Genomic DNA, 26489 nt, shown 5'->3' on the forward strand with positions numbered 1-26489 from the left:
TCCCCATCTCTATCCTGAGAGTACCTGCCCAGGCTTGCCAAACCCAGGTGGACCACTGGATCTCTCTTCCTGAGGCTATTTTCATTGATTCTAGAATATGCATGCCAAATGACCTGAGCAAATAAAAGTCAGTTCCAAGACTCAGCAGAAACAACTGTATGTGAAAGAGAAGCTGTCTTCTCACTAAGGGTTTTTCCATCAGAGGAAAAACTGGATATGACATGCATTTGATTCTGTTATGGGGCCTCACATGGAATAAGCCAGTAAGCACTGAAGTGACACAGAAGGAAGCCTATGGAAGTGATGAAAGGAAAGCTAGAGGGAACAAATTATATAGAGAGACACCATAGCATTAGTCAAGTCACCTACATCCACAAGACAATTCTTGTTTGCTGACGGCCATTTGGCAACCTTCCAAAGCCTGTACAACCTTCCTTTCCTCCACACATCCAAGTCCCAAGCCCACCCCAATCCCTTTTCGCTCAGCCATCTTACCCATCTATAAGTTCCATATTCCCATGCCTTGGGTATATAATAAAATTTGTGTGTGCTTTTTCTATTATCATTGTATTGTCTGTTTATTTCATGGATGGAAATCATCCAATCATACAATCTCCAATACATTTAAAATGTCTCTACATCAACCATTTGGTCCATCACCTTCCCTTCACTTCTTTAACTTACGCAACTTCAACCACATCACAAAATTCCCATAAGAAGCTCACTCAAATAATAAGCCTTTGTTTTAGTTAGCATGTCTTGGTTTTGTACCTGACACTCATGGATATAGATGTTAGGGTTTCTTCTGTTAGTTTTCTCAAGAAGGGAGATACCTTTCATCCTATCTGACCACTATGAATTAAAACTGGCTATCAGCAACTACAGAAATAATGGAAAGTTTACAAATTCATGGAACTTGAACAACTCACTGCTCAATGACAAAAAGGTTGACAGAAGTAAGAAGGAAATTTGAAACTTTTATAATTAAATGAATATAAAAATACAACATAACCCAAGCTATGGAACACATAAAAGCAGTTCTAAGGGAAAAATTCATATCAATAAGTGCCTACATTAAACAAAAACAAAACCTGGAGCAATGTCATATTAATAACTTAATGACACACCTGAAAGCTTTAGATGAAAGAAGAAACAATATTCAAAAATATTCAAAAATATATGATGAAAAGTCAAGCTCAGGGATTCAATTAATCAAATAAAAACAACAAAACCAATAAAAATATCAATAAAATGAAAAGTTGGTTCTTTGAGAATATCAAGAAGATTAACAAACCCTTATTCCCTATGTCCTTTTGAGTGCAGTTAACTTACATGACTGAAGTTTTCCTTCTAATCCCTTCTGTAGAGCTAGACTGGAAGAAGAAGAAGAAGAAGAAGAAGAAGAAGAAGAAGAAGAAGAAGAAGAAGAAGAAGAAGAAGAAGAAGAAGAAGAAGAAGAAGAAAGAAAGAAGAATATCAGACTTAAGACTAAGAGTCAGAGGTGTTTGTCTGGTTCTGATTAGCTAGAACCCTCTATATAAGGAATTCGTCATTCCTCTAACAGGAATGATGAATTTAGCCTTAGTGTCAAAATCCACTCTTGGGTATTACATTCATCATTTTTCATCTCTTCTATACCCCTGCTTTCTCACTAAATGAATAAAAAAATGTTTCTTCCTTGATAACCCTGTAGGGTAGAGCCTTTCAGAGGTCCTCTATGGTAGGCTCCTATCTTGTTCCCTGTTTTCTCCCTCCTCTTAAGTCCATCCTCTTTGCTTCTCGGAATGGGGATTGAGCATCTTAGCCAGAGTCCTCCTTCTTGATTAGCTTCCTTAGGTGTGCAGATTTGGACAGAGTATAGGGAATCTTATGAAAGAAGTGGGAGATAGTAAGACCTGGAGAGGACAGGAGCTCCACAAGGACAGCAACAGATCCAAAAAGTCTGGGCACAGGGGTCTTTTCTGAGACTGATACTCCAGCCAAGGATCACTCATGGAGATAACCTAGAACCCCTGCACAGAGGTAGCCCATGGCAGTTCAGTGTCCAAGTAGGTTCCATAGTACAGGGACTGTCTCTGACAGTAACTGATTGGCCTGCTCTTTGATCACATCCCCTGAGAGGGGAGCAGCCTTACCAGGCCACAGAGGAAAACAATGCAACCACTTCACATCAGGAGACCTGATAGACTAGGATCAGAGGGAAGGGGAGGAGGACCTCCCTTATCAGTAGACTGGGGGAAGGGCAAGGGTGGAGAAAAGGGAGAGAGGGTAGGATTGGGAGGGGAGGAGAGAGGGAGCTACAGGGGGGATACAAAGTAAATAAACTGTAATTAATAAAATAAAAATAACTTAAAGAAATGTTTCTTAAGCAAACACCTTCATTGATTATCTAGTAGAGTTCTTTGCTTTTCTGGAATATGTGAGTTACTTTAAAAATTAACTTTCCCCTGAGATGGAGTAATTTAAATTAAGGGAAAGGCTGGTATTTCTTAAAGTCTTGATTCCTTTATTCAAATTGATGATTTGTAGATTCCAGAGACTGTCACTTCTATAAAGACAGCTCTGGGTTGCACTCCCAGGTACAGAGTTCCTTCCTTGCTGAAAAGAACCAGAGAAGGATGACTCACATGTATGATCTGGGGAAATGCAGAAAGAGCAATGAGAGAATGCAAATGTCACCTTCCAAAAGAAAAGAATGGCTCCAAAATAGAGCAAAACAAGGTGAAGCAGGCTGCAGGGTGGGGGTCCTAGAAGCATCCAGTCACAGAGACAAAAAGAATCAGAGGAGCTAAGAGAAGAAATCTGACATGACAGCCTTTCCTACACAAAACAGGTGAGACCTTTCCATCCTCACTTTCAAAACCTGACTCCACAGCTTGTCCAGAGCATGCCACACAGTACTACCCTCAGCCCAGCCTTCTCCAAAGCAAATCTCTGAACACCCTCTAGATTATCAGCCTGGATTCATGGAAAATGGGCAGCAAATGGTCAAAATAAGATGATGCCCAATGTTAGAAACATGATGTACCTGTAAATTCTTTCCAAAGTCTTCCTACTAGCTTAAAGGACTTTGTGCCTGGCCCTCCTTTCTCTTCTGACCCTGACACACATATTCTTATCTGCATTGCTCTGACTTTTGCCTTAGAAATAATCTCAGGTAACCCATTTCTCTTACATAACAGCAGGAGTCCTTAATACTTAGTGTCAACCATGTGTGCTGTACATGCACACACTATTTACCCAAGTTCAGGTCCTTGGAGATAGCAAAGGTCAGGTAAGGCACTTTCTAGAGCAGACAAGGAGGAAGTGTTGTCCTGCCAGGTCCTCCCCAATGTGCTCAGGATCAGCCTTAGCCTTGTCCCAGCCCAGAGAGATGGTAGTACATACCACCCAATAGGCATCACAGAATGTAATCCCACTACTTGGCTCTCCTTTGCATCTCACTGTTTGGAATCTTTTAGCTCAACTCTTCAGAACATCTCAGCACAGAAAAGGTTGCTTCTACAAGACTTGGTAGCAAGGGCTGTGCCCGGGGAGGAGGCAGTAGAAATAGTGCTATCTGAGCCATCCTGGCAATGACTGTACAGCCATGCTCTCTGTGTTCAAACCAGCACTGATCCTTTGAATGTGGCATCTGTCAAGGCTCAGTGAGGATGACAGATATCTCTCTGCTCCAGGAACAAACAACACAGCCCTGTGGGGGTGACAAAAACAACTGCAGCCAAACCAGAGTAGAGGGGTGCTGATCTCCAGGAATAATCAGAACAGGGTAGGAGGCAAAGTCTACCGCACACCTGCTCTCCTAAAGAAAGTGTGTTCTCATTATGAGTGTGCTTGTGCCTCAGTGGCCTCATTCATCAACAGATGAGCTGTTCAGTCAAGATATGTCCAAAATGAGAGCCCTTCCCTCCATACACACAACTGCTCAGTTAAACCTATAATTAATCCCCCTTCCATGGGAGATATCATCTGGGGGAATGGTGAGCCAATTTGAAGCGTCATCATCCTGAGTCAGCTCTAATTCTGTGTCCTGATTAGATCACACACACACACACACACACACACACACACACACACGCTCAATGTACTGCACAGGTACGTTGCAGCTGTTCAGTGGGTAGCTGCTGAATGAACAGAACAATTGCAAGGCAACTAGGCGGTGAGAAGCAAAGATATGAAAAAAAGGAAACAACTAAGTACAGTGAAATGATAAGAATAATTAGAGACATCAACTACAAAGATGGAAAATAATCTGATGAAAGTACACAGGAGAATCATCTCATTATACATTCTGAATTATACCCATGATGTTTGCAATGTTTCTTAGAACTGACTCAACACTGAAAAAAAGGATACCCCAGGCCTAAAAAAATAAAATAAAATAAAATAAAGCATGGTGTTGTCTTGGAGAAGAAGAAAGATAAACCAATAGATACAACACAACGGAATAAATGATCCGGGACAAAAGCCTGGGGCTAAAATGGTAGGAGCTTTCTAGAGGCACTAATGACCAGAGGACCTTGCAGAAAGGAAGAGCCTAGGGAAACCCGGGGAACATTGTTCACAGGCAGTGCTGAGCACTGTTCCTCTTTGGACCCAGATGCAAAGGGTAGCAGTGGGGCTTCCCAATCTCTTAGGCCACTTTTGCTTCAGTCTCTGAACTCTCCAAGAAGTGGAGACAGCCACATTCAGCAGATTCTTACACTGCCTTGACCTCTGCAGTGTAGGGAGGGCCACTTGGGACAGCTGTGGATTCAAGCATCTTCTGCCCAAAACAAGGGGTTTCAATCTTCCTTGGATGTGGCTGACTTCTTGCTATTCAGTTTCCACGTGTGTTTCTTATATGTCCAAAGAAAAACACAGGAAGAAACTGAGTCAAGCCATTTTGATTCTGCTGTAGCCTGTAAATTTACAAAGAACCTGAAAAAACAAAGAAGCAGCCAGAATTCCTGCAGGCTACAAAGAGAGGATGAGGAGATGAGGAACATGGCTCAATCAGAGGTCCAGGGCTTTCACCATCAAGGTTCAAAGAACTGGAATGATTCTTGGAGCATCTGAAAAAGAGACCTTGGGCTCCCAAGTTATAGGGAAGATGCTTTGCTGAATAGAGCTGGTATTTGGAACCATTGGGATAAGAGTTTGAGCTTTTAAATCAGTAGCCTTAAAGCTCCTTGACCCTTGCTAAATCATTTAACCACTTTGAACACTTGTGTTTCCAACTCTTTTGTAACTCTAATTCTTGTTGTGCAGGGAAACTGGTAGAATTAAATGTGACCAATTCTAAGTTTCTGCTGGTAAGAATGGGTAAGTGGAAACTGCTAGCTATTTTTTTAAACTGTTAGCTATTTTAACTATTAGTATCACTTTCATTCTCATCATCATTATGTGCTATAGCTCAAGCCAAGCCCTATCCTCCCAGCTCTGAATTCTAATCCCCCTGCCTCAGAAGGCAAGAATGAGAATGTCCATTGTAGCATGGGCTAGAACTAGAAGAATCCCCGGCCAAGACTTCTTTGCTAGAAAGGCATTATGCCACTTGCCTGGAGTACTATTTGGCTCTCAGTAACAAGGATGCTCCTGGGTTTGCTGCTACGAAGACAGGGTAGGTGAAAATCTAGCAGAAGAGAGGCCATAAGTCATTCCTGCCTAATTCTTCTACAGCCTCCCACAGCCACAGCTATGGCTGCAGAAAGGAGGGACACAAATAGACTAGGTAAGGCACTGGTTCTTGTTAAGAGTACCTGCTCCAGGTGAAAATGGGAGCCCCATCATCCTTGTGAATCTCCATGTGAGACATTATTAAGGGCAAAGTACAGGATGATGCTGGGCTGTGAGAAGCAGGACGAAGACACTGGCATGAACAACCAAAGATGAGCAGACAGCAGTATGAGCAGGTACCTCCCCAGCCCTGCAAACAAGAGCCGTTGGTACAGCTTAGGGCAGTGACAGTATTTCTTACCCTCCCCCAGGCAAACCATGGCCCTGTTCTCTACTGCCTTGGAGCTGTGCCCATCTTTCTTATCTGAATCCAGGGTCTCCCTCAGCAAGCTGCTGGCAATAGAGGCTACCTATTAACACCTAAGCCACCACTCCTACATGCTTTACTCCCTGAAGATCTTTCAGGTCCATTATCCCACATAGCCTATAGGAGGCTGGGAAAAGGAAGGCCAGAATGACCCTGCTTCATGAAAGAGAGGCTGGCTCCTGACAGGCCAGAAGCAAACCTTCTCACATCATTCTCAAGATGAAGGCCATATACTGGGAGAGGATGAGTCAATGACATTGCCTCATGTGCTCACACACTAAGGAAGCAGGGATAGGCTCCAAAACATGGGAGAGTCAGGAAGACTTGCATCCAGGTCCTGAGTCTACTAGCATGTTTATGCCTTTAGCAAACTGTCACCACTGTGAGCCTCAGTTGTACCATTTGTATAAAGAAGCACTACTGGGAGAGAAACATGGGATGATAGCATAATAAAAAGTACCTGGAAAATAGCAGACTATTTAAAAAATTTATTTATTATAATTTATTCACTTTGTATCCCAGCTGTAGCCCCCTCCCTTGTTCCCTTCCAACCCTTCTCTCCCTTGCTTTTCTCCTCCCATGCCCCTTCCCCAGTCCACTGATAGGGGAGGTTCTCCTCCCCTTCCATCTGACCCTTGCCTATCAAGTCTCATCAGGACTAGCTGCATTGTCTTCCTCTATGACCTGCTAAGGCTGCTTCCCCCTCAGGTGGAGATGATCAAAGATGATCAAAGAGCCAGCCACTGAGTTCATGTCAGAGTCAGCCCCTGTTCTCCTTACTAGAGTACCCACTTGGAGACTGAGCTGCCATGGGCTACATCTGTGCAGGGGTTCTAGGTTATCTCCATGAGTGGCCTTTGGTTGGAGTTTCAGCCTCAGAAAAGACCCCTGTGCCCAATTTTTTTTTGTTCTGTTCTCCTTGGGGAGCTCCAGCCTCTCCAGGTCTTTCTATCTCCCCCTTCTTTCATAAGATTCCCTTCACTCTGCCCAAAGTTTGGCTATGAGTCTCAGCAGACTCTTAATCAGTAAATGTGGGAAGCTGTACAAAGACACCTCAGACTTGGCCATGTAGTCCACAGAACAAGGCTTGAAGGATGTCTCAGCCACTGTCTATATGCTTAGATCATTTTTCTATGAGTCTCCTCACCCAAAGACCCTGTCTGGTAGAGAGCTCATAAAAAAGCATGCAACAGTAAAATTGACTTCAGACTCCACATAAACCATCTGCTCAACTACAGAAGGGACAGTATAAAGAGAAACTGCCCCTGTTACCCTCCAAACCAAACCAAACTGAACCACTATACTCACCAAGCTGAAGCAGCAAGAAGGCACACATGGCACTTCAGCTGCTCACAGTTTACCTGCCAGTGCAGAAGAAATGGAATGCTGGCCAAACTTAGGCAATCTCTCAGTGAGGACATGTTCCCAAGCGCACCAGCATCCACAGGCCTTGAGATAAACAACTCAAAACCTACTTGCAGTGGGAGGTGAAAGTAGTTTGTTTCTTAAAAAGTCCTTTTCTGCATATGATGAAGTAAGCTTCCTTGACCTCTTTCCCTTAACCTGCCTGACACTTCACACTTCCAATCAGTTGTGAAATAAAGTCATCAACTTGGAATTCTGAACAGCTGCCATTTTTGGAATATCTACTCTCTAGAATTCTCAGCCATGAAGACATAAGAAAGCCTACACACATTCAGAAGAGCAGGATTCCCAACCCCCAGAGACTCTAACACCAATGAGCTGTTTCAGCTTTACCACAGAGACTGGAGACAAGAAGAGCCAAAGACACTCACCAACAGCCACTCCTGCCTCATGTCAGCCCTCAGCATTGTGCATAAGCTCTCCCCACAAAAAAAAAAAAGCATTTGTGTTCTAAATAGCTCTTCTTCAAGTTGACTCCATCTGGTCTTAAGAAGCAAAATTACTCTAGCACTTCCTTCTTTTCAACCCTTCATAGTTTTCCATGCTACCCTGACCATGCCCTAAGGCAAATTACCTCCATCTTTTCTCTCCTACTTTCCTGTTAGTTTAAAAAGAAACCTATCCCCATGTCTTTTGGTTCTTGATTACCCTTCCCACAGGGTAAACTCTGTGAGGTCAGGGACAAAAATTTTATTTCTTTCACCAGTTTACCACAATGTGCTGGGTCCCATAGATCCTCAACTATATAATCTAGAAGAAAAGAATTCAATTCCCCAACATCTGCCTTCATTTAGTCACTTAGATCTCAAAGGCCAATTTTCAAAGTTCCCCCAAACCACAAATAAAGAAGCTGCTGCCTGGTGAGCTTCATGCTAAAATCAGGAGTTAGCAACATAACCACTTTGTATGCAACTCCAAGTGTCTTAGCTACTTTTCTACTGCTGTGATAAGACACTATGATCAGGCAGCTTCCAGAACAGTATATTTGGGACTTTACAGTTTCAGAAGGTAAGTCTATGACCATCATGGGGGGAAGCATAGCAGCCAGCAGGCAGGTATGTCACTGGAGCAGTAGCTGAGAGCTTGTATCTTGATCGACAGTGGGAAGCAGAGAATACTAAGTGAAGCTTTGGAAACCTTAAAGTCTGCTCCAGGGGAACACATCCTCCAACAAGGCCATACCTCCCAATCTTTCCCCAATTTTTGTATCAAATGGGAACCAAATGTTCAAACATATAAGCCTACTAGGAGCCATACTTATTCAAGCCACTACAATGTGAGTACACACATAAGTGGGGGGTGCATGTGCCAGCCACAAGGCTGACTTCAGTCACTATTACCTCATTTTTTGAGACAGTCTCCACTGTCTTGGGACTCACTGATTCTCAGGCTGGCTAGCCACGAAGCCTCAAAGTTCCATCCATCTCTGCCTTTCCAAGGCTGGAGTGCCAGTGCACCTGGATTTTTATACGGCCCTCCTGTTAGCTCCTGATTTTCAACATGACTATTTTTTTGATGAGTGAATACTGATTCCAAGAGGCATGTAGCTTGCCATAGTCTTACAATCAGTGAGTATCAAAACCAGAATTAGAAGCTTGGACTCATTGCAAGTTGATACAGGCTGAGTGCCTCAGCCTGAATGGAGGAGCAAGACTTCATAGCATAGTATCCTCCTTATACCACAGCAGGGTGGGCAGGGTAGACCAGAAGGCTGGATTGGCCTGTTTACCTGCTTTTGCTTAAAAAATTTTTACTTTATGGCAGTTGCTAAAATTACTTATCTATAATCAACAGGAGCCATGCTACAATCTGAACCTGCTTTCAGAGCTGACTTCTGTTCCAATGGAACTACAATGAATCCAATCTGCTTGGGGGGAAAAAAAGGAAATAAAGGGAAAGGCTTTTATTTTCTGTGGCATTCTAATGAAGGATTGATTGAGGTTTTATGCAGCTAGGAGAACACTGTCAGAGAGTAATTGTCAAGAAAAGTGAAGGGCAAGATCCATCTGAATTGAGAGAATAACTATGGTTACTAAAAGAAGCAGAGTAATTGGAGCAAGTGATAGAGAGGCCTGATCCTCAGCATCCAACATGAGAAATCTGGGCACCTGTTCCTACCCCAGCTCATCTCACTCACCTCACTACAGACAATGGCTTCTCTCTAACTCTAAGCAACCCAGAGAACTTCCAGAAACCTTTGAGAGATGGTTTTATTGACTTGTTCATAGTCATTACAAGGTAGGTGACCACTTCAGAGGACTAAAGCCCAGATGTTCTAAAGCAAAGGAGGATTTTTTAGCTGGGGTAAAGAAGACACTTGGGCAGATTAGCCAATACACAAAGATACAATACTATCCATTCATTATATGTGTGTTCCCATATTATATGGCCACATTAGCTAATTTCTTTCCTTTGATCTCTACTGTGTCTGTCTCTGTTCACTTTGTTATATTGACCCTTCAGTCTGCATGAACTTGCCTCCAGCTGCTTGCTTTATGATGAATGGTTCAGGCCATTCACCTCACTTCTCATGGAGATCTTGGTGGACACTAATAAAATAAAATCAACTCTCTCTCTCTTCTTGGACTACCAACCTCTCTAACCTTAACTCCCAATATGTCTTTAAGATAGTTTCTAAAAAATTGAGAGTGTGGTAAGGACTCCATCTAGGTCTCACATAAGTACATAAATTACAAAAAGAATAAGACATAATAAGGGCTTGAAGAAAAGCATCAACTCACACAGACTGCGATGAGGTGAGTAATTTAGCGTGTCTTCCTTATTCAACTACTTATTTAGTGTGTCTTCTTTATTCAACTCCAAGGAGGTACATTGTGAGTTGCTGGGAACTGGGCACATGAGCTTTAAATCTATTGCTGTAAATGACCTGGTCATCAGACTATAGAAACAATCAATGGACACCAATAAACTAGACTCTCCTCAGGGAGTTCATGCTAAGAGAAGAAAATACCTAAAGTCTAGACCAACCAGAGAGGAAAGTTTTTTTTGTGAAGAGATTGACAACTTGTTAGACGACCTTACAGAAGAGAAAATGATGAGTTAATGGTGGGTGGGACCATATGTTAATAGGGCACTGCCTAGGTATAGTAACTCTGACACTTTAGCTAAGGCTTCTCTTCATTTAAGGATGCCTAAAAATTGGCTTGACCAGAAGCACTGAATCTTTGTCCCTCCCAATGTTGACATATTGACCAAATCTCCTTTTTCAGCTTTTTCTTGTTGTTGTTTGTATGGATGATTTTCAAACATAGTTTCTCTGTGAAGCCTTAGCTGTGATGAAACTCACTCTATAGACCAGGCTGGCCTCCAATTCAAGAGATCCACCTACTTCTGTCTTCTGAGTGCTAAGATTAAATGTGTGTACCACCACCACGTGGCCTATAACTTGGCTGTTTTACCTGACTTACTGTGGACAGGTGGATAAGTAGACCATTCCGGTTTGATTGGTTAAAGAATGTTACCCACCCACCCCCAAGTCTGATACATGACTACTTCATTACTAGAACTTTTTATCTTTGCTGTATCACACAGACTGCAAAACTCTAGACTAATGTGATTTCATGATGATGATGATGGCATGGCTGTAACTGGACTTTGCTACTTTGAGAGACCTTTCCTCCACCATTCTCCACCATTTTTCTTTCAACCTTTCAAGCTCCTAACACTAGAAAAGAGGGAAAAAAAGAATAGAGAGGGGAAAAAAGAGAAAGAGAACCCTGATTAAAATCAGGGATCAGAATGGGGCAGTGTTATGGTTAGATTACTTACTGTTGATTAGGGGCATTGAGTTCCTTGGGGCAAGTTCAATCTTCACTGCCAGAATATCTAATTTCTTTTTCTTCCTGTTTCTTCTTTGTACATGACTACTTAACAAATCACAACCAACAACCCACCCCATCTTTCAGGGCCCTAACACTTATATATCCTCTGAAAAGACTTCCAAACATCACACAATCACAGAAACTATCTGCAGCTGGCAAACATCATGCTTCTGCCAGAGCACGAGGCAAATCACAGCCAGCTGTTATCAAGCAACCCCATAGTCTCACACCTGGGATTAAAATGAAAACATATTCTTATAAGATATCTGTGTTTTTAAAGAAACCAAAATTCCAAAATTCTCACTACACATGGTTATGGAGGTGGTGATGGGACGGTAAAGACAGTGAGGCTGGCACACACAGCAGTGATGGTGGCGGTATTAGTAATGGTGAGAGTGACTGCTTTAATGCCACTATGGATCTGCTTTCCACACTCACATCTTTATATGTGCAGGTGCACCTAAGTTTTTAGTAGAGTGAGATGTATCTTCTGGGATAAGTTCAGAGGCTCTGGCACTAAGCTGGAGTCCTTAGGAAGCAGTGTGTTTCATCTCTAAGGTGGATGTGTTCTGGCCCCCAGCTATAAGACTGTGTGAGGCACATAAACTAAATCCTGTGAGCCTGGTACTGAGTAAACATGTGTTCTCACAAGAACTGAAGACCAGTATCTACAGCAGAAGAACACAGCAGCATGGAAGCAAGGGGATGTGCCTGGTTCCATGAAGCATTCAGCCAACATGTGTAGATCCTGTCTCTGGAGTCCTGAATACAGCTTAGCCCCAGCGCCCTTCACAGCCAGGGGAAACAGAAGTAGAGATCCAGCCTGCATCTGACCAGGTAGCCACTGACCTATAAATCAAGTCTTTCTCAGACAAAGCTCTTAAGGTGAACTACATACTGGGGCAATTTTTTAAAAATTCTCATTGTATGTGTGTGCATTATGTATATGTATATGTATGTGTCTGATATATATTTGTGTGTGCATAATTGTGTGCCCTTGCATGTGTGAGTACAAAGGTCAGAAGAGAAACTCAGGCATTGGTCCTTACCTTCCAACTTATTTGAGACTGAATTGATTTGTTGTTCATCACTGCCAGCCTATTTGACCTGTAAACCTCTGGAGATTCTACTGACTCTGCCTCCCATCTTACTAGAAGAGAATGGGATAGGAGAGTGCTGCTACACCAGCTTCAGGTGGGTGCTTGGGATTAGAACTCAGGTCCTTGCCCTTGTGTGGCAAATCTTTTACCCACTGGGATATATCCCCAGACTGGGATTTTTTTTTTCTATAAGTTTTTCGGCTGTGAACCTCTGTCTAGATACAAATAAGGGATAATGAGAGTCTAGGTTCCTGTGGTCCTGGCCCCATGTTTATCAAATCAATCTGATAAGTGCTCCAAGTTTGTTCCTTTTCAATGCTGTAGCATCCTTCAAGGATAGAGGGTCACCTTAGTACTAACTTTCATGGAGCATTTCTGGTGGACAGACTTATCAAAAGGGATGGTTCAACACATTCCTTGTACCTTAGAGTTTCTTATTCTGCCTGATAAAGAAATCAAACATCAGTAGCCCATGCTTTGGTTTCCTCCTGCACTCTCTGAAGCCAGAGATAGTAAGAAAAGGAGAAGAGAGAGAACATATGTACACATACGAGGAGCATCTAATAAAAAAGATCTGTGACCTCAAATCCTTCTTGATGACATGGGGGCATCTTTACTTCTATTTCCACCTCCCTCCACTGCTAAGACAGAAACACAGCTGCACAGCTGAGAGGACATGCAGTCTCCAATCTCTAAGGGCAATCAAAGTTCTCCTTGTCTCTTTCTGTGGCTCCTTGGAAATGTTAAATGCATGTCTCAGCTACAGCAGGATGAGACATGACATATTTGCAGTCAAAATATGAACCAGTTGAATGTTGTCTGAAGATAGCAGTTTCTGTTATCTTTTAATGGGTTTTTGAGGAAAGAGTTGCTGATGTAGATAAAATAGATATAAAACTTAATGCTTCAGCTTTGGATGTGCACCAACCACAAGCAGGCTAAAAATAGACTTAATGACATCAATAATACTTCTCTTTGAAGCTTTGGGCCATTTGGGGTGGGAGTTGAGAATATCCAGAGAGAGAACAGAAGGGCAAAGAGTGATGAAAACAGCAAGTGCTGCATGCAAGGCATCCAGAGCAGGACCTCAGTGGCAGCCTGGTTGGAAGGCCTCTTCTGTAGACAGCCATGAACCTGTTTCATGCACAAAGCACATCCACATATGTTGAAAACAAAGGGCTCCCTGCAAGGCTGCTACCTTCACTCTTAATACCACTGCCATTGCCTGCCTGAGGCTGAGGCATCTCTGATTGCTAGCTCTTTGGTGGAGGTTATTACTCAAAGGACCTTTAGAATCATAGAATCCCAACATAGATAATGCCTCAGTGGCAGAGGCAAAGCCTGTTAATGCTGGGTCAGAGAAGCTGTGGGGCTTCTCTGTCTTGTTCTTCTCCAAGAAGGAGAAGATCTATACAAGGATACATGTATAGGGTGGATTCAGCATGGGTCAGTGTGGTGGCTAGATATGCAGGAAAGCACTTCAGAATCTTGTCCCAATCCAAGTCTGGCCAATGACCATCTCTGTGTCCTTGATCTTGAAGACGAAGACGAGTCTCAGTATTGTGTGCTTTATAGGAAGTTTAGAGTGTGAAACACACACACACACACACACACACAGTACCTGATGCTCAGAGACTCAGAGAGTTCCTGTGGAGCACCTGTGGCTCTTGTAGACTAGGTGTCCCCACCCCTAGTCTGTATAACATTCTTGTCACTGTCTCATTTATGAAGACCCTGAATCACTCAAATGAGGGCATCTGGATTAAGTGTTAATTATCTGTGCTGCTCACATGTGTAGGCCAGCACTGCCTAGTCTTCTTTATAGACAGAGAGGAGAAGAAGCAGAAATTATTCTGTTCACACTGAGTCGGACACCCTGGCTCCCGGACCTTCATTTCCCCTTTTGTCTGTTCTGGACTTGAGATTCTTGGCCAGGGTGAGCTCTGCGCACCACATGTGACCCCTGGTCACAACACCACATAGCCCAGCTCCCATTCTTCCTGGATCCTTATTCAGTTTCCCAGGTTCATACTGTCCCTCTGCCACCTGACACTGTGACACTAAGGACCTTCAGTGACTGCACCAGCTATAAAGAGCCACAGGTTGGGAATTCCCCTTCCATAGACGAGAGGACTATCTCTGGACCAATTTAGATTGTTTTTACTATTGACAACATGCAAAAACTCAGAAGACTTCATTAAAGTGTCAATGTCTGGCTCCCCTGTGGGGGTGGGGGGATTTAGTCACTGTTAACCAGGCCTCCAGGTCAGCTGTTCTCACAGCTGGGAAGACTATTGTTCTGCTGGTCAACCCTTTCCTGCATGGCTCTCCTGGCCCCTACTCACACCACTAGGAAATTGAGGTCCTCGGCAAGACTCAACCCTGCGCCCTGCCACCCTTCGTATAGCACCTCCTCAAGTGCTTTCCCTGGAGATGGAGTAAAAGTCGCAGCTTCCAAATGCTGCCGGGGTCTGTGGGCCTACCTACATCCTTCTATGCTCTTTAGTCTACCTGAAGTATCCCCTTTCCAGAAATCCCTCCTCTCCAAGTATGCCACAAAAAGCTCTCCTTCCCTCAAAGCCTGAACTGTTAAAGACCCCATTTAAATAAGGGCAAAGGCTGACATGTTGCCTAAGTTTCACACAAGTGCTGGCTAGTACTGTTTGGTCTGCTTTGTAGACAATGAGGAACACAGGCTACGCATTCACTCTGAGTCAGACACCCTGGCTCTCTCACTTTCCTTTCCCTCCTGTTTGTTCTGGCCTCACAATTTTTGGCCAGAGTGAACTCTGCTCAGTATAATATGTGACCTCCAGCCAAAGCACCACATGGCCCTGCCTTTGCACAGCTCTTCTGTGACCAGGCTCTGTCTCTTCAGCCAAACTGCCAACCTTACTAGGACATCATCAGGTGCTTGAACTTGTTTGCCCTCCTAGGGGAAGGCTGGGGGCTTATCATACAGAAGGTTCTAGGCACTGGTGAACTGTTTGGTCAGGGATTGCTATTCAAAGGTTCACTCATAAAAGGGCTGGACTTTTACCAACCTTTCTATTTCAATCACCTTTCTCCCTCCCTGCCCTTCAATACAGCCAAGGCCCTAGCTCCTGAAACCATTACAGATGGATCAAGATGGCTTTCTGTCATCTCCAGGACCCCTGCATTCATTCCTCTGGGCCAATCACAGAAGGTGGCCTGTGAGAGATGCTCAACATGTGCACACTTAGTGGAAAGCATTTTACTCCTTCCTCTCCACACTCTACACAGGCAATTTACTGAGCCATTTGTTTCCACCAAACAGCCTACAGTCTTTGAAATCCCAGGTTCATGCCTTGCTCCCAGTCCTTTCCTATCGCTCTACTTGGCCAACTGCCCCCCATGCACCCTCACCTTGCCACTGCCCCTTTTCTGGCCTCTTCCCTCTTTGCACATTTGCCTGTCACTGTCTTTGTCAGATGGTAGTTTAATTGTTTGCCAAGGCCCATCTCTTTCTTGCAGGTCAAGCTCTTCTGTGTCCAGGACTCTGTGACCTTCTTACATTGCCCTGCCTAGCTCTAAGTCATAAGTGTGCAGCCTGGCACAGTTATATCACAAGCCTCATTTCTCCAGTGAAGAATGGAAGCAAGGACACAAGTTTTCTGCACCCAGCAGGAGAGCAGAAGGTAGGAAGCTGAGGGGCAATTCCCTGTGGGAAGACTTGATGCCATCATCAATTTAAGACACAGAAAGGAAGCATGCCTCGTTAATGCCACAGGTAGAGCATGATTTACCAATCCACTCAGAGAACACTAAATTCTCTAGGGGAAAGAACTTTCCACTCATTATATATTATGAATTAAAAAAAATGTCCAGATTTTGGAGAGACAATGTTAACACTGTAGTAGAAATACAAAAGATTCATTTCCACAGGAAATGCAATCTCAAAGTTTATATCTCTATTCTATTGTAAGACATCAACCTGCTTTTACCCTAATCTAGCAATTCATCCCAACACTTTTTTCTCCCAATGCCTAGGAACCTCACCTTGCCACCATGCTGGCTCCCCCAGCAATAAGCTAAGGGAACTATCAGACATTACACATTCTAAACTTGTATAAGTCACATTTCCCATGTTTTGATTTTTGTACCTTGACACCCAGCTTGCTGCCAACTCTGAATGTGGGCAAATACCTCTCCCCTAATGTAGAAACAGCTTCCTCACTGATAACATAAAGAAATAAGCTTGGGTGAAAAAAGTGAAAGCCCTAGGAATCACTAACCTCAAGGCAGAATCTGAAATTAATTTCCACATACCACTGAATGTCTCCTGGAGTGATTTCAAAACAACAATGTCAACAGCTAACACTTACATAGCCTTAGACATCCAAGTATGTACACCACTTCATTCTCAAATAACAGAAAAGGCGGCTGTTGCTTCCAGCGCTGATTACTGACAGGTGAAAGCTGAAACTGTGTGTTTGAACCAGGGCACACTCTACTCTACCCATGTGTGCTTTCATTCAACTTTTCACTTGCATGCTTCTCCCTCTTTTTTTTTTTCAAACCATCCAACTAGCACAAGACAAGATGGCTCCCACCTACCCTACAGATTTCTCTCATGGACAAAGAAGGCCTTTAGAAAAGAAACCCACAGCTTCTAGCTGGTGGCTCAGAAAGCCGTTGTGGAAGAGATGCCATTCTGAGCGCTCCCTTGTTGATTCAAGCGGGACTATTTATAGATGAATCAACAAACCTCCTCAACAGAAGGAGCCATGGCCAAAAGTCCTGCAGGGGAGGAGGGAGACACACACAGTGACCAGAAGACCATATTGGAAAGCCACTAGGAAGACATGGGAAATTCGGTTGTTTACAGGAGACAGAAAGAAGAACCAATTGGCCTCCACATATGTCAGCAGCTAATTCAGTATCTCCACGTTCTGCATTCTGAGCACCTTTACAACCACTCAAACCTTGAGAATCTCATGAAGTGGAGCTCATAAGAGATAAACCCCTGCTCCAGGCACCACCGAAGGCCTGCCCTCTTAAAAGGTAGTGTTGTGAGTAATGTGGAGTGGGGTCGCCTCTATCTCCAGCCTCTGCCCAACCCTAGCCCTGAGCTAATCAAAGCAAGTCTGGGCTCGCTTTACAAGTAGTTGTAGAAGATGTTACATCAAAAGACTAGCAAATTCCAAATATTTAACAACCAGAATAATCCTTCCATCCATCAGTTCAGTAATTCTATCCACCAAAAAGTAAACAACAATAAAATACAAAGCTATTATAGTTTCATTTCTGAGCTGCAGTCTCATAATAAACATGCCATGGCCATTTACAGCTTGCAGCTCACAGCTCTCTAAACATTTACACATTTCCAGCTCTTAATACATCCTTGGCTGTGCGATTAAGTGACAGGTCACAGGGTAAGATGGCAGCAAGGCTTTGAGTTCAAATTCCTCTTCGGATGTTTCCCAAATCTGGTTTCATTGGTTTAAATGGAGCCCTCCCTTGTGGTCAACCAGTACTCCATGCTCTGAAATCCTGAGTCATACATGATCTACACAGCTTGTCCTCTTCTAGGTCTGTGAGTCCGAGCGAACACAGACCCCCAAAAGGCACAGACATAAGACCATGTTAGACTGAATTCTATGGGAATTTAGTGGGGGTCTCCATGAGCCCTGAGGTTTGGTGGGTACCATGAAATCTCAGCACTCAGATTCCCAGGGAGGAGGCTTATAGCCATGCCTTTTAAGTGCTTAAACATGGCTTTCCTAGGTTCATAGTCCTAAACCATATACATGCAACAGCCCTGCCCTTTGAGAGTGTACAGTCTCTTGGGAGACTGAGGTGGTATTTACAGAGTGTAGCAATTAGAATAAAACTATGTCTCCCTAAGAGTGCTGAGAAAAGTCAAGGGGTAAAAAAGGCTGGTAGGCTGGGGAAGCAGTGAGGACTTTGTGGAGGATGGAGAGAGATACACAACACATGTGGTAACTGCAGAGCCAAAGAATAGACAAAGAGGTGACACTGGAGACAGTCAAGTGTGGCAAAGGAAGGCTGAGGGACTGAGGATCCCGCCACCACCTCTGCTCGGCCCTCAGTGACACAGGTGATTCTAACCTCAGGAAAACAAACTACTTTTGGAGTGGGATGTGAGTGTGGTTCCTAAGGCCTTCCTGGCTTGTTTTGTGATCCCTGGACATTGCTTAACATGGCAGTCTTACCTCCCTCCTTAAGAAAGCAAGACTGCTAAGAGGACTCGCCCAGGGCTGCAGATCTGACACCTGCCCTAGTTAACTGAAGTGCTGCCTTCCACAGCCCTGCATGAGACCTTGGGATGCTGGCGTCTGAGGCACAACTCTGCAAGCCCCTTACAGACAGACACACTGCCTCTAAGACTTCGACAAAGCCCTGGTATAGGCAGAGAGCCTTCCAAGGGAGCATTGGTGGGGCTCAGTTACCAGAGAGATGCCCAGTCAAGGCTTTGGGGGCAGCCAGTCTTCTATCACTAACTGAGGATGAAGAATCACCCAGTGTCAGGCCATTTGGGACAATGCTGAGGTCCCTTTGAGGTCCTGTACTCTCCAGGGAGTGGTGGAGGTTTCCCCATCCCCGCACCACACTCTGTGCCCTTCTCATCCTTCCCCTCCTCCCTCTTGGAGTAGTAACACAGACCCTCTAATAAATATCTGCTCAGGAGCTGCTTTTTAAAAGTATATTTGACTCTATAGAGTCAATAGAGAAGAGATGCAGTTACCAGGGAACAGAGAACACTTCTCAGAATATAACAACACAATAGCAAGATGGATGCATGCTTTGAAAGATCTCCACAAACTAAAAAACAGATATGAATTTTAATACTGGTTTATAAAAATGTAAATGTCAGATACCAATAAAACATGTTAAATAAAAAAAAAAGTTACCTGCAACACAACTGGTCTGCATTTGTGTCTGTGTCTGAAACGAGAGCCCTGCTGTAAATTGCAAACACTCAGTTCTGCAACTGTCCTGTCTTCTCTGTCTTCAAGGTGTTCTTTCTCCTAACATGACTGAAACTGGGGTAAGCAAAGGGACATATGGCAGTGCTGTGACCAGAGGGCAGCCTGAATCCAACCTTAGGAACACAGACACCATTCATCTGTCTTCTTACAGAGTCTGGTATATTCTAAATAGAGGTTAGGCTTTATGTACCTTCTCCATCACAAATGCTCCAGGCATATTATCTCTATGCATTGCAAGGGAAAATAGCTTTGGGCAGGATAACATATGGCTGTGGACCCTGTCAATAGGGGGCCCTGCAGCAGGACAGCACCATCTTCACATACTCTAACCCAGGAGCCAGAGGTGACCAAATGTCTCAGGTAAAAGTATATGATGTCACACCGTTACTCGTGGGGATTTTTGGAATATTTAAATAGCCATCTCAAGAGAGTACCTGGCTCCTTACCAATATTGGAAGAGCCAGAACATTTTTTTTCAACTAGAAACATCTGGAGAGAAGGGAGGTTAATGGGAGCTAAGCAAGTCTGCCCAGAATACATTCCAGAACAGTTTGATCCTGGGCTCATTCTGTGCCTGAACCTGCTGACCCTCCAGAGGTTCTGACTCATATTACTCCAACCTTTGGCTACATAGGAGGCATCACTTCTTCCCACCTCACCTCAAGTCTTTTCTCTTAGGCCATCCACACTTTGCTGAGGGTTACTCCCTTTCCTTTGAAAGACACAGAGACACCTATGAATGCCTTTTAGTTGTCTCACAAAAGGAGTGGTAGGCCCTCAAGAGATTATTGTTGAATGCTTACTTCCACCTACAAGAGGAAGGAAGCAGTGGCACGAACTAGACAGGACATTCCCGGGAAGTAGACAAGCAGACATGCCCTCTTCTCTGAAGGGATGGCTTTCTAGAGTTGGCATAGCATCATGAGCACACTGTTGAAGTGTTCAGGATCTCACAGAACTCCTTGGGTAGGGCACATGATGGGAGCACAGCTCCTGTGATGATTTATTCAGAGTAGCTAGATTTTTAACAGTGAACCCAGAGCTCCAGGCCTCTAAGAGTATAAAAGCCATCACTTCAGAAGCTTTGGCTATTGGAGAAGGTCTGAGAGTGTCAAATCCGACCACTGAGCTGCTGTGCAACCGCCAGTAAGTTACACAAATATTCTGATAGTAGGTTCCCTTTTGTGTGAAGAATATAAGAATGCCTAGCACCTAGTTTACTTGAAGGAAAAACAAGGTAAAGCCCTCACAGCATTTTATTTCCTTCCTGGTTCACAGAGCACGAGAAACATGGGCTATTTTCTTTAGAGGCCCAAAACCCCTTTTAGCACCAAAACCAAAAGTTGAGATGCTGCCTCGGGGCAGATAGAGGCAGGAGGCTTCAGATCACACAATTCCTCAGCATTTAAATCACTTAATACCTGAGAAAATAAGCCACTGCCTGTAAATGCTTTGTGTACTCATTCACATGGAGCACCCTGGTCCACACAATCCAGGGCAGTGGCGAGCCAGCAGGTCATGGAAGGAAAATGTTCCTACTTGATGATCGGGTAGATCCTTCCATGAGGACCCATGTGAATATGCACAGCCAGCATCGGCACCCTCTCATAATGCCCCCCCAAAGACACAAGTCTGGACTGTTCACCTGCCAGATCTGAATACAAGAGCCTTAACAAGTGGCAGGGAGCAGGGTTCTGTATGCAAATTCAAGGCACAATCATCATCACCATCAACTTTCCAATCTACAGCCAATGCTCAGCAGTAAGGATGTAATTTCAGGACAGGGCCATTATTCATCATGAGAGCATCTGTGCCATATTGTAAGAGATAGTGCTTCTCCTCATTCTCTGATTCAAATTAAAAGTCTTACTCTGTGGCCTCTGTGTGTGCACACATTTTTATTGTTCAATTACAAACTCCAGGATGAGATGCTCTGACATCCTCGGTAATTGTCTGGTTTCTAATCAGAAGTCCCTGGTTCAGGGAAGAAGCCCATGTTTCATCTATGTGGGGAAGAGCAAGGCTTTCTCATGACAGAGTAAAAAAGAGTATACGTTTAATGATTTCTCTGTAAGATTAAATAGCAGATAATGCAGAATAGCAATAGAACAAACACAGGGCCACAGGACTTCCAGACCTCCCCATGCCAGCAAGAACCACTGTCCGGTGACCAATCATAATGTTTTTAACTAAGCAAAATGACAACTTGGTTTCATCAAACCTTAAAGTCATTATCTGTTTTAATTTGAAGTCTAAAATACTCTCCACCCAATAAGCAAGGAAGAACTCACTTAAATTCTTTTAAATGAACAGTTTCATGGTACTAACAGGCACAGAGATGAAAGAAGAAATTAAAGGAAAAGGAACACAGACATGGTAAAGCATGCATGCTATATAAGCTCTTGGGAAATGGAGGCAAGAAGTTTAGGAGTTCAAGGTCAGCCTTAGCTATACAGCAAGTATGAGACCAGCCTGGACTATATGAGATATTGTCACCCTGCCTCAAAAGAATGAATACACACACATGTTAGGGGGCAGAGACAAATATATAAGAGAAAAAAGGAGCAGAATGCACAGAGAGAGGCATCTAGAGAAACTACAATGATAAAACCAGGCATTTGGAGGAAAACATACAACAGGAAAAGAGCCATGAAGAAACAAACTCTCCTAAAAGATGTTCAGGTTTTGAAAGCATATCAGAAAAAGTCACAATTCAGGCTTTCATCTACAACTGTAGAGCATGACTGTTGCCAATGGAATGAGATCCAGCTAATGGCTGACAGTGTCCCACTTTGTGCCCCATCCTGTAAGGCTGGGTCATTTTCAATAGTAAACATACAGTGCCCACTTGGGTAGCATTGCCACTAGGATCGTCACTACTAAGGCAAGTTGGCTAGCCACCCACACTGGTTGCCTCTCCTGTAGACACTGTAGACTGGGGAGGAATACAGGACCTTCTCTCCCTGTTGTGCAGAGCTACAGATATGGCTAAGTGATTAAAGCACTTGCCTGTCAAGCATGAGGACTAGAGTTTGGATTTCCCAGAATCCACATAAGCACTGGCTAGGCATAGCAGCCTACATATAATTCCAGCCAAAAAGGGGAGACGAGGAGCTCCCAGAGCAAGCTGTCCAGCAAGATTAGACAAATTGGTGAGCTCTCAGATTGGTTGACAGACCCCAACTCACAGAATAAAGTAAAAGAATGTTGATGATGATTTCAGACATTAAGCTCAGGCTTCCATGTATATACAACAGGTACACTGGCACAAACACACACACACACAACATTCAAATACACACACATATGTGCATGCTCACTACATACACACATGTGAAAATGGAAAATGAGGATAGCACAGAGAACACACTTGTTATCCATACTGAGTACTACAAAAAAAACATTACCAGATTTTGTTAGTGAGGGCTACAAACCACTACTCAGAGGTAATGATGGGGGTATGAATAGAAATAAAATACCAGATTTGCAGGATGTCACACTGTCCCCAACACACTTTTCACTTGTGCACTGGGGAAATGTCATCCTCTCTCCCCTGCCCTCTGTGCCCTTCTCTGTAGAGCACAGCAGAATCACAGGTGTCTCTGTAGCACCTTATAGCACTGAGCTTCGGCTTCTCTCAACAACGGGGCAGTGATCTGAAGGAAGAAGCTTGTTCGGATCTAATGAAGACATTTTTTAAAAAATCACACAAAAACTGCACTGTGTTCCCAAGGAGCCCTCCATGTGTGTTCCCATTCTCCTGAGTTACCCTCCAAATCCTCTCCTGACAGACATTAACTCCTAAAATAGGTCTTAAAGTAAGAGTCTGAGGGCAAGACCAATGGGGCCCTGAGTACGAGACCATTAGATGACCTGACTGCAAATGCCTTCTGTCCTGGAGCTGGGCAAATACGGTGGCCAGACAGAGGTCTATCAATTCCCACTGAATGGAGGTAGCAGAAAGCAGAGGACTTTATCTTCACAGACCAGTTTTCCTCTTTCTTCTCTTCCTCGAAGCTGCCTCAAGGCTAAGGAGGAAGTTCTTTTGCTAGGATGTTGCCTGGAAACCATATGCCAAGAGTCTCCATTTGTATCCAGCCAAATGCTCCTGTGGCATTGTTCCTTCACATTTAAGCTGTGGAAGGCAGGGCAGGGAGGTCTAGAGGACTGGTTCCCAAAGCATTCCCTGGTGACCACTGGTCTTGGGTCTTCTTGTATGTTATAAACATGAGCACATTTTCCTGAGTGCTTCACCGACAGCTCTGTGAAACAGCTGCTAGTGTCAGTCCCATTTTACAGGTAAAGAAATTGAGATTCAGGTGACCTCATCCAAGGTCACCGAAGCCTTCAACTGAGGTGGAATAGCTCATTCATGGCTTTCTATTTAGCCATGAATGCTATGAACCAGTGTTTTCAGAAGAAACACAAGACAGAACATGTTGTCTCTGTCTCTTCTGTCTGTCTGTGTGTGTGTGTGTGTGTGTGTGTGTCTGCCTCCCTCTCTGTCTCTGTCTGTGTGTGTGTGTCTGTCTGTCTGTCTTTCTGTCTATCTGTCATAAATTTTCCTGCAAGGCACTTATTTTTACATTTAATTAACTGATGATTTATTTATAATTGTGGACAGACTTAAGGATAGATTTAATTTCAGGTAGGGTAAGAAGCAGTCAAACTGTGTACACTGATGCTCGCACACATTAACCTCCTTGTACATTTTCCTACAGGTCAGTGGCTCTCAACCTTGCTAATTCTATGATGCATGCCTGCCACATACAGTTCTTCAAGTTGTGGTGACTCCAAACCGTAAATTTAATTCCTACTCCATAACTGTAATTTTGCCACTGTTATTAATCATAATGTAAATATCTGATATGCAGGATATCTGACATGCCACCCCCAAAGGGGTCATGACCCACAGGTTGAGAACCACTGCTATAGGGCATTAGTGGTGTCTGCCTCTAATAGACCTCATCCCAACTCCTTCTTCAACTGACTTTGTTCACGGATGAAGGTGATGGAAGAAAGAGTCCTAGGTAGACCTCAGTTAGTCAAGTCAACCATGGTGGTACTTTCCCTTTGTCAGCAGTTGACTAATAAGCAAGCTGGTAACTCAGCTCTGGCTCATGGGCTACGTGTGAAGGTGTGCTGAAGGCTTCTAGAAATGTGGTCCAGGAAGACTGGAGGAGATGGTTCCTTTCCTGAAACACTTTTATATATTTCACAACATATATGCATATACATTTATATGTACATATTTTTATATATGTATATTTTATTCATTTTGGTAAAACACACATAAAATGTGATTTTAATCATACAGTTCATTGGTATAAGCACTCATCTACTTAAGAGACACATTTTTTAAAGATAAAATGAAACTGACTCAGTGTGTTAGTTAAAACAAAACAAAACAAACAAAAAACAGAAAAGAACACAAAGGCAGAATAGAGATGTTTTACAGAGTGTCCAAAGAGCACTAGGAAGAAGTTAGGATGGTTATGATCAATACATACATTATGAGATTATTACATAACAAAAGATGTTTTAAATAATTTTAAAAGAAAAATGATGACAATATTGTTTATTTAAGTAACCTAACTAAAATGTGATTATTTTTCTAGATGAAACCCAAACCAGGAATGTGCTCTGTCACAGTCAGGCTAAGTATCCCAGGTCTAGCACATCTTAATTCAGACAACCATCTCTCAGATTCCCAGAGCCACCTTGGGAGAACAACCCACCAGGTCTTCGTTTCTCTGCTTTCTGTCTACTCTTCCAGCTCAGACACATCCCTAGAGCACAGCAGCACGCATGCTTGTGTAGGTCTGTGCGTCAACATCAGCTCTTCAGGTCTGTGACTCAGTGCAGGAGCCAAGATGATGTCTAACTGTAAAGGTTCTAAAACAGCATCTCTAGCTTCCCCAGAGATCACCATCACTGCGCTGACAGACGGAACGAAACGAAGTCTGGGGCTTGAAGGAGAATATTTTCTAGTCAGGCAGACCCTGTGCCTCCACCAGCAGCTTCAGGGCCCAACTCAAAGGTGAGCATGGCCTCAGAGGTGGAGGTAGAGTTGGCACCTACGTAGGCATTGGGTCACTGGCAGGTTGTGCCAATAATAAACAACACACCTATGTGCAAAGAAGGAAGCGTGCATGCAGGGTTAAGCAAGCAGTTGCCATGGAAACCAGCTGGTCTCCCTCTCGAGTCTTCCCTGGCACCTTGATCATTCAGCGGCTGATGGAGTCCAGTGGAGGGGCATTGTGCCTGTCCCTATGGAACCTTCCAAATGGGCCAATTATGATGAAAGCAGATTAAAGACGGAAGGATGACGTAGCTTTTCTATTCACTGTTGCATCCACGTTTTATCCTGGATATGACTCAAACGAGAAGAAGATAAAGCCAGACTTGCCATAAAAGGAAATGTCTGGAGGGGATTAAATAATGACAGCAGAGTGAGGTGGAAGGCATCTGGACATGGTAATAGAAGGGAAGTGGCCAGGAAACAAAAGCTGCCCCAGGTGTCCACTACAGAAGCTGTCCCACTGGATGGGTGGTGATGACCTCAGGGTGTGGTATCCACCCAACCAGACATAAAGGCTTTCCTCTATACAGCAATATCCCATATATTTCACTCCTCCCAATATCTACACACATACACATACACACACACCACTACACACACAATACACATATAAACACACACCCCACATACACACGCACATTGCACATACATATATATACACATATACACACATTTACACACATATATACACACATATACACATACACACACACATACCACACATCATACAAACACACACACACACACACACACACACACACACGGTGCAAAGGGACCACTCTTCTACTTAATGACATCTCTAACGTTCTTTCTTTATTATGAGACGGAGTCTCACTAAGTTGTCCAAACTGGCCCTGGGGGCTCCCCCTACCTCAGCCTCCCATATTGCTAGGACAATAGGCCTATGGCACCAGGTCTGGCTCTCCCACTCATTAGTAAATAAGAAGTACACAAAGCAGCAGAAGGAATGAAAGCCACCCCATCCCAGGACCCCAGTCCAGGTCTATTGAACACATGATCTTCCCCAGAATAGTAAAGAGT

The 26489-nt window shown here is 43.7% G+C and overlaps 1 protein-coding gene across 31 annotated transcripts in view; it reads right to left on the reverse strand.

Annotated features, from left to right (window-relative positions):
- Kcnma1 (potassium calcium-activated channel subfamily M alpha 1) overlaps window positions 1-26489 on the reverse strand; it is a 695343-nt gene that overhangs the window by 447317 nt on the left and 221537 nt on the right. Inside the window, exon 3 of one of the 31 annotated variants that reach the window (XM_060382139.1) lies at window positions 6605-25733. The exons of 29 other annotated variants lie outside the window; for them this stretch is intronic. In XM_060382139.1, coding sequence (XP_060238122.1) covers window positions 25710-25733 — 24 coding nt within the window. In that variant the 3' untranslated portion in view covers window positions 6605-25709. Of the gene's footprint in view, window positions 1-6604; window positions 25744-26489 lie in introns of those variants that run through there. One more of the 31 variants, XM_060382140.1, reaches the window with a different exon arrangement.

The sequence above is a fragment of the Meriones unguiculatus genome, chromosome 4, assembly GCF_030254825.1.
Source record: "Meriones unguiculatus strain TT.TT164.6M chromosome 4, Bangor_MerUng_6.1, whole genome shotgun sequence".
Classification (NCBI taxonomy): Eukaryota; Metazoa; Chordata; class Mammalia; order Rodentia; family Muridae; genus Meriones; species Meriones unguiculatus.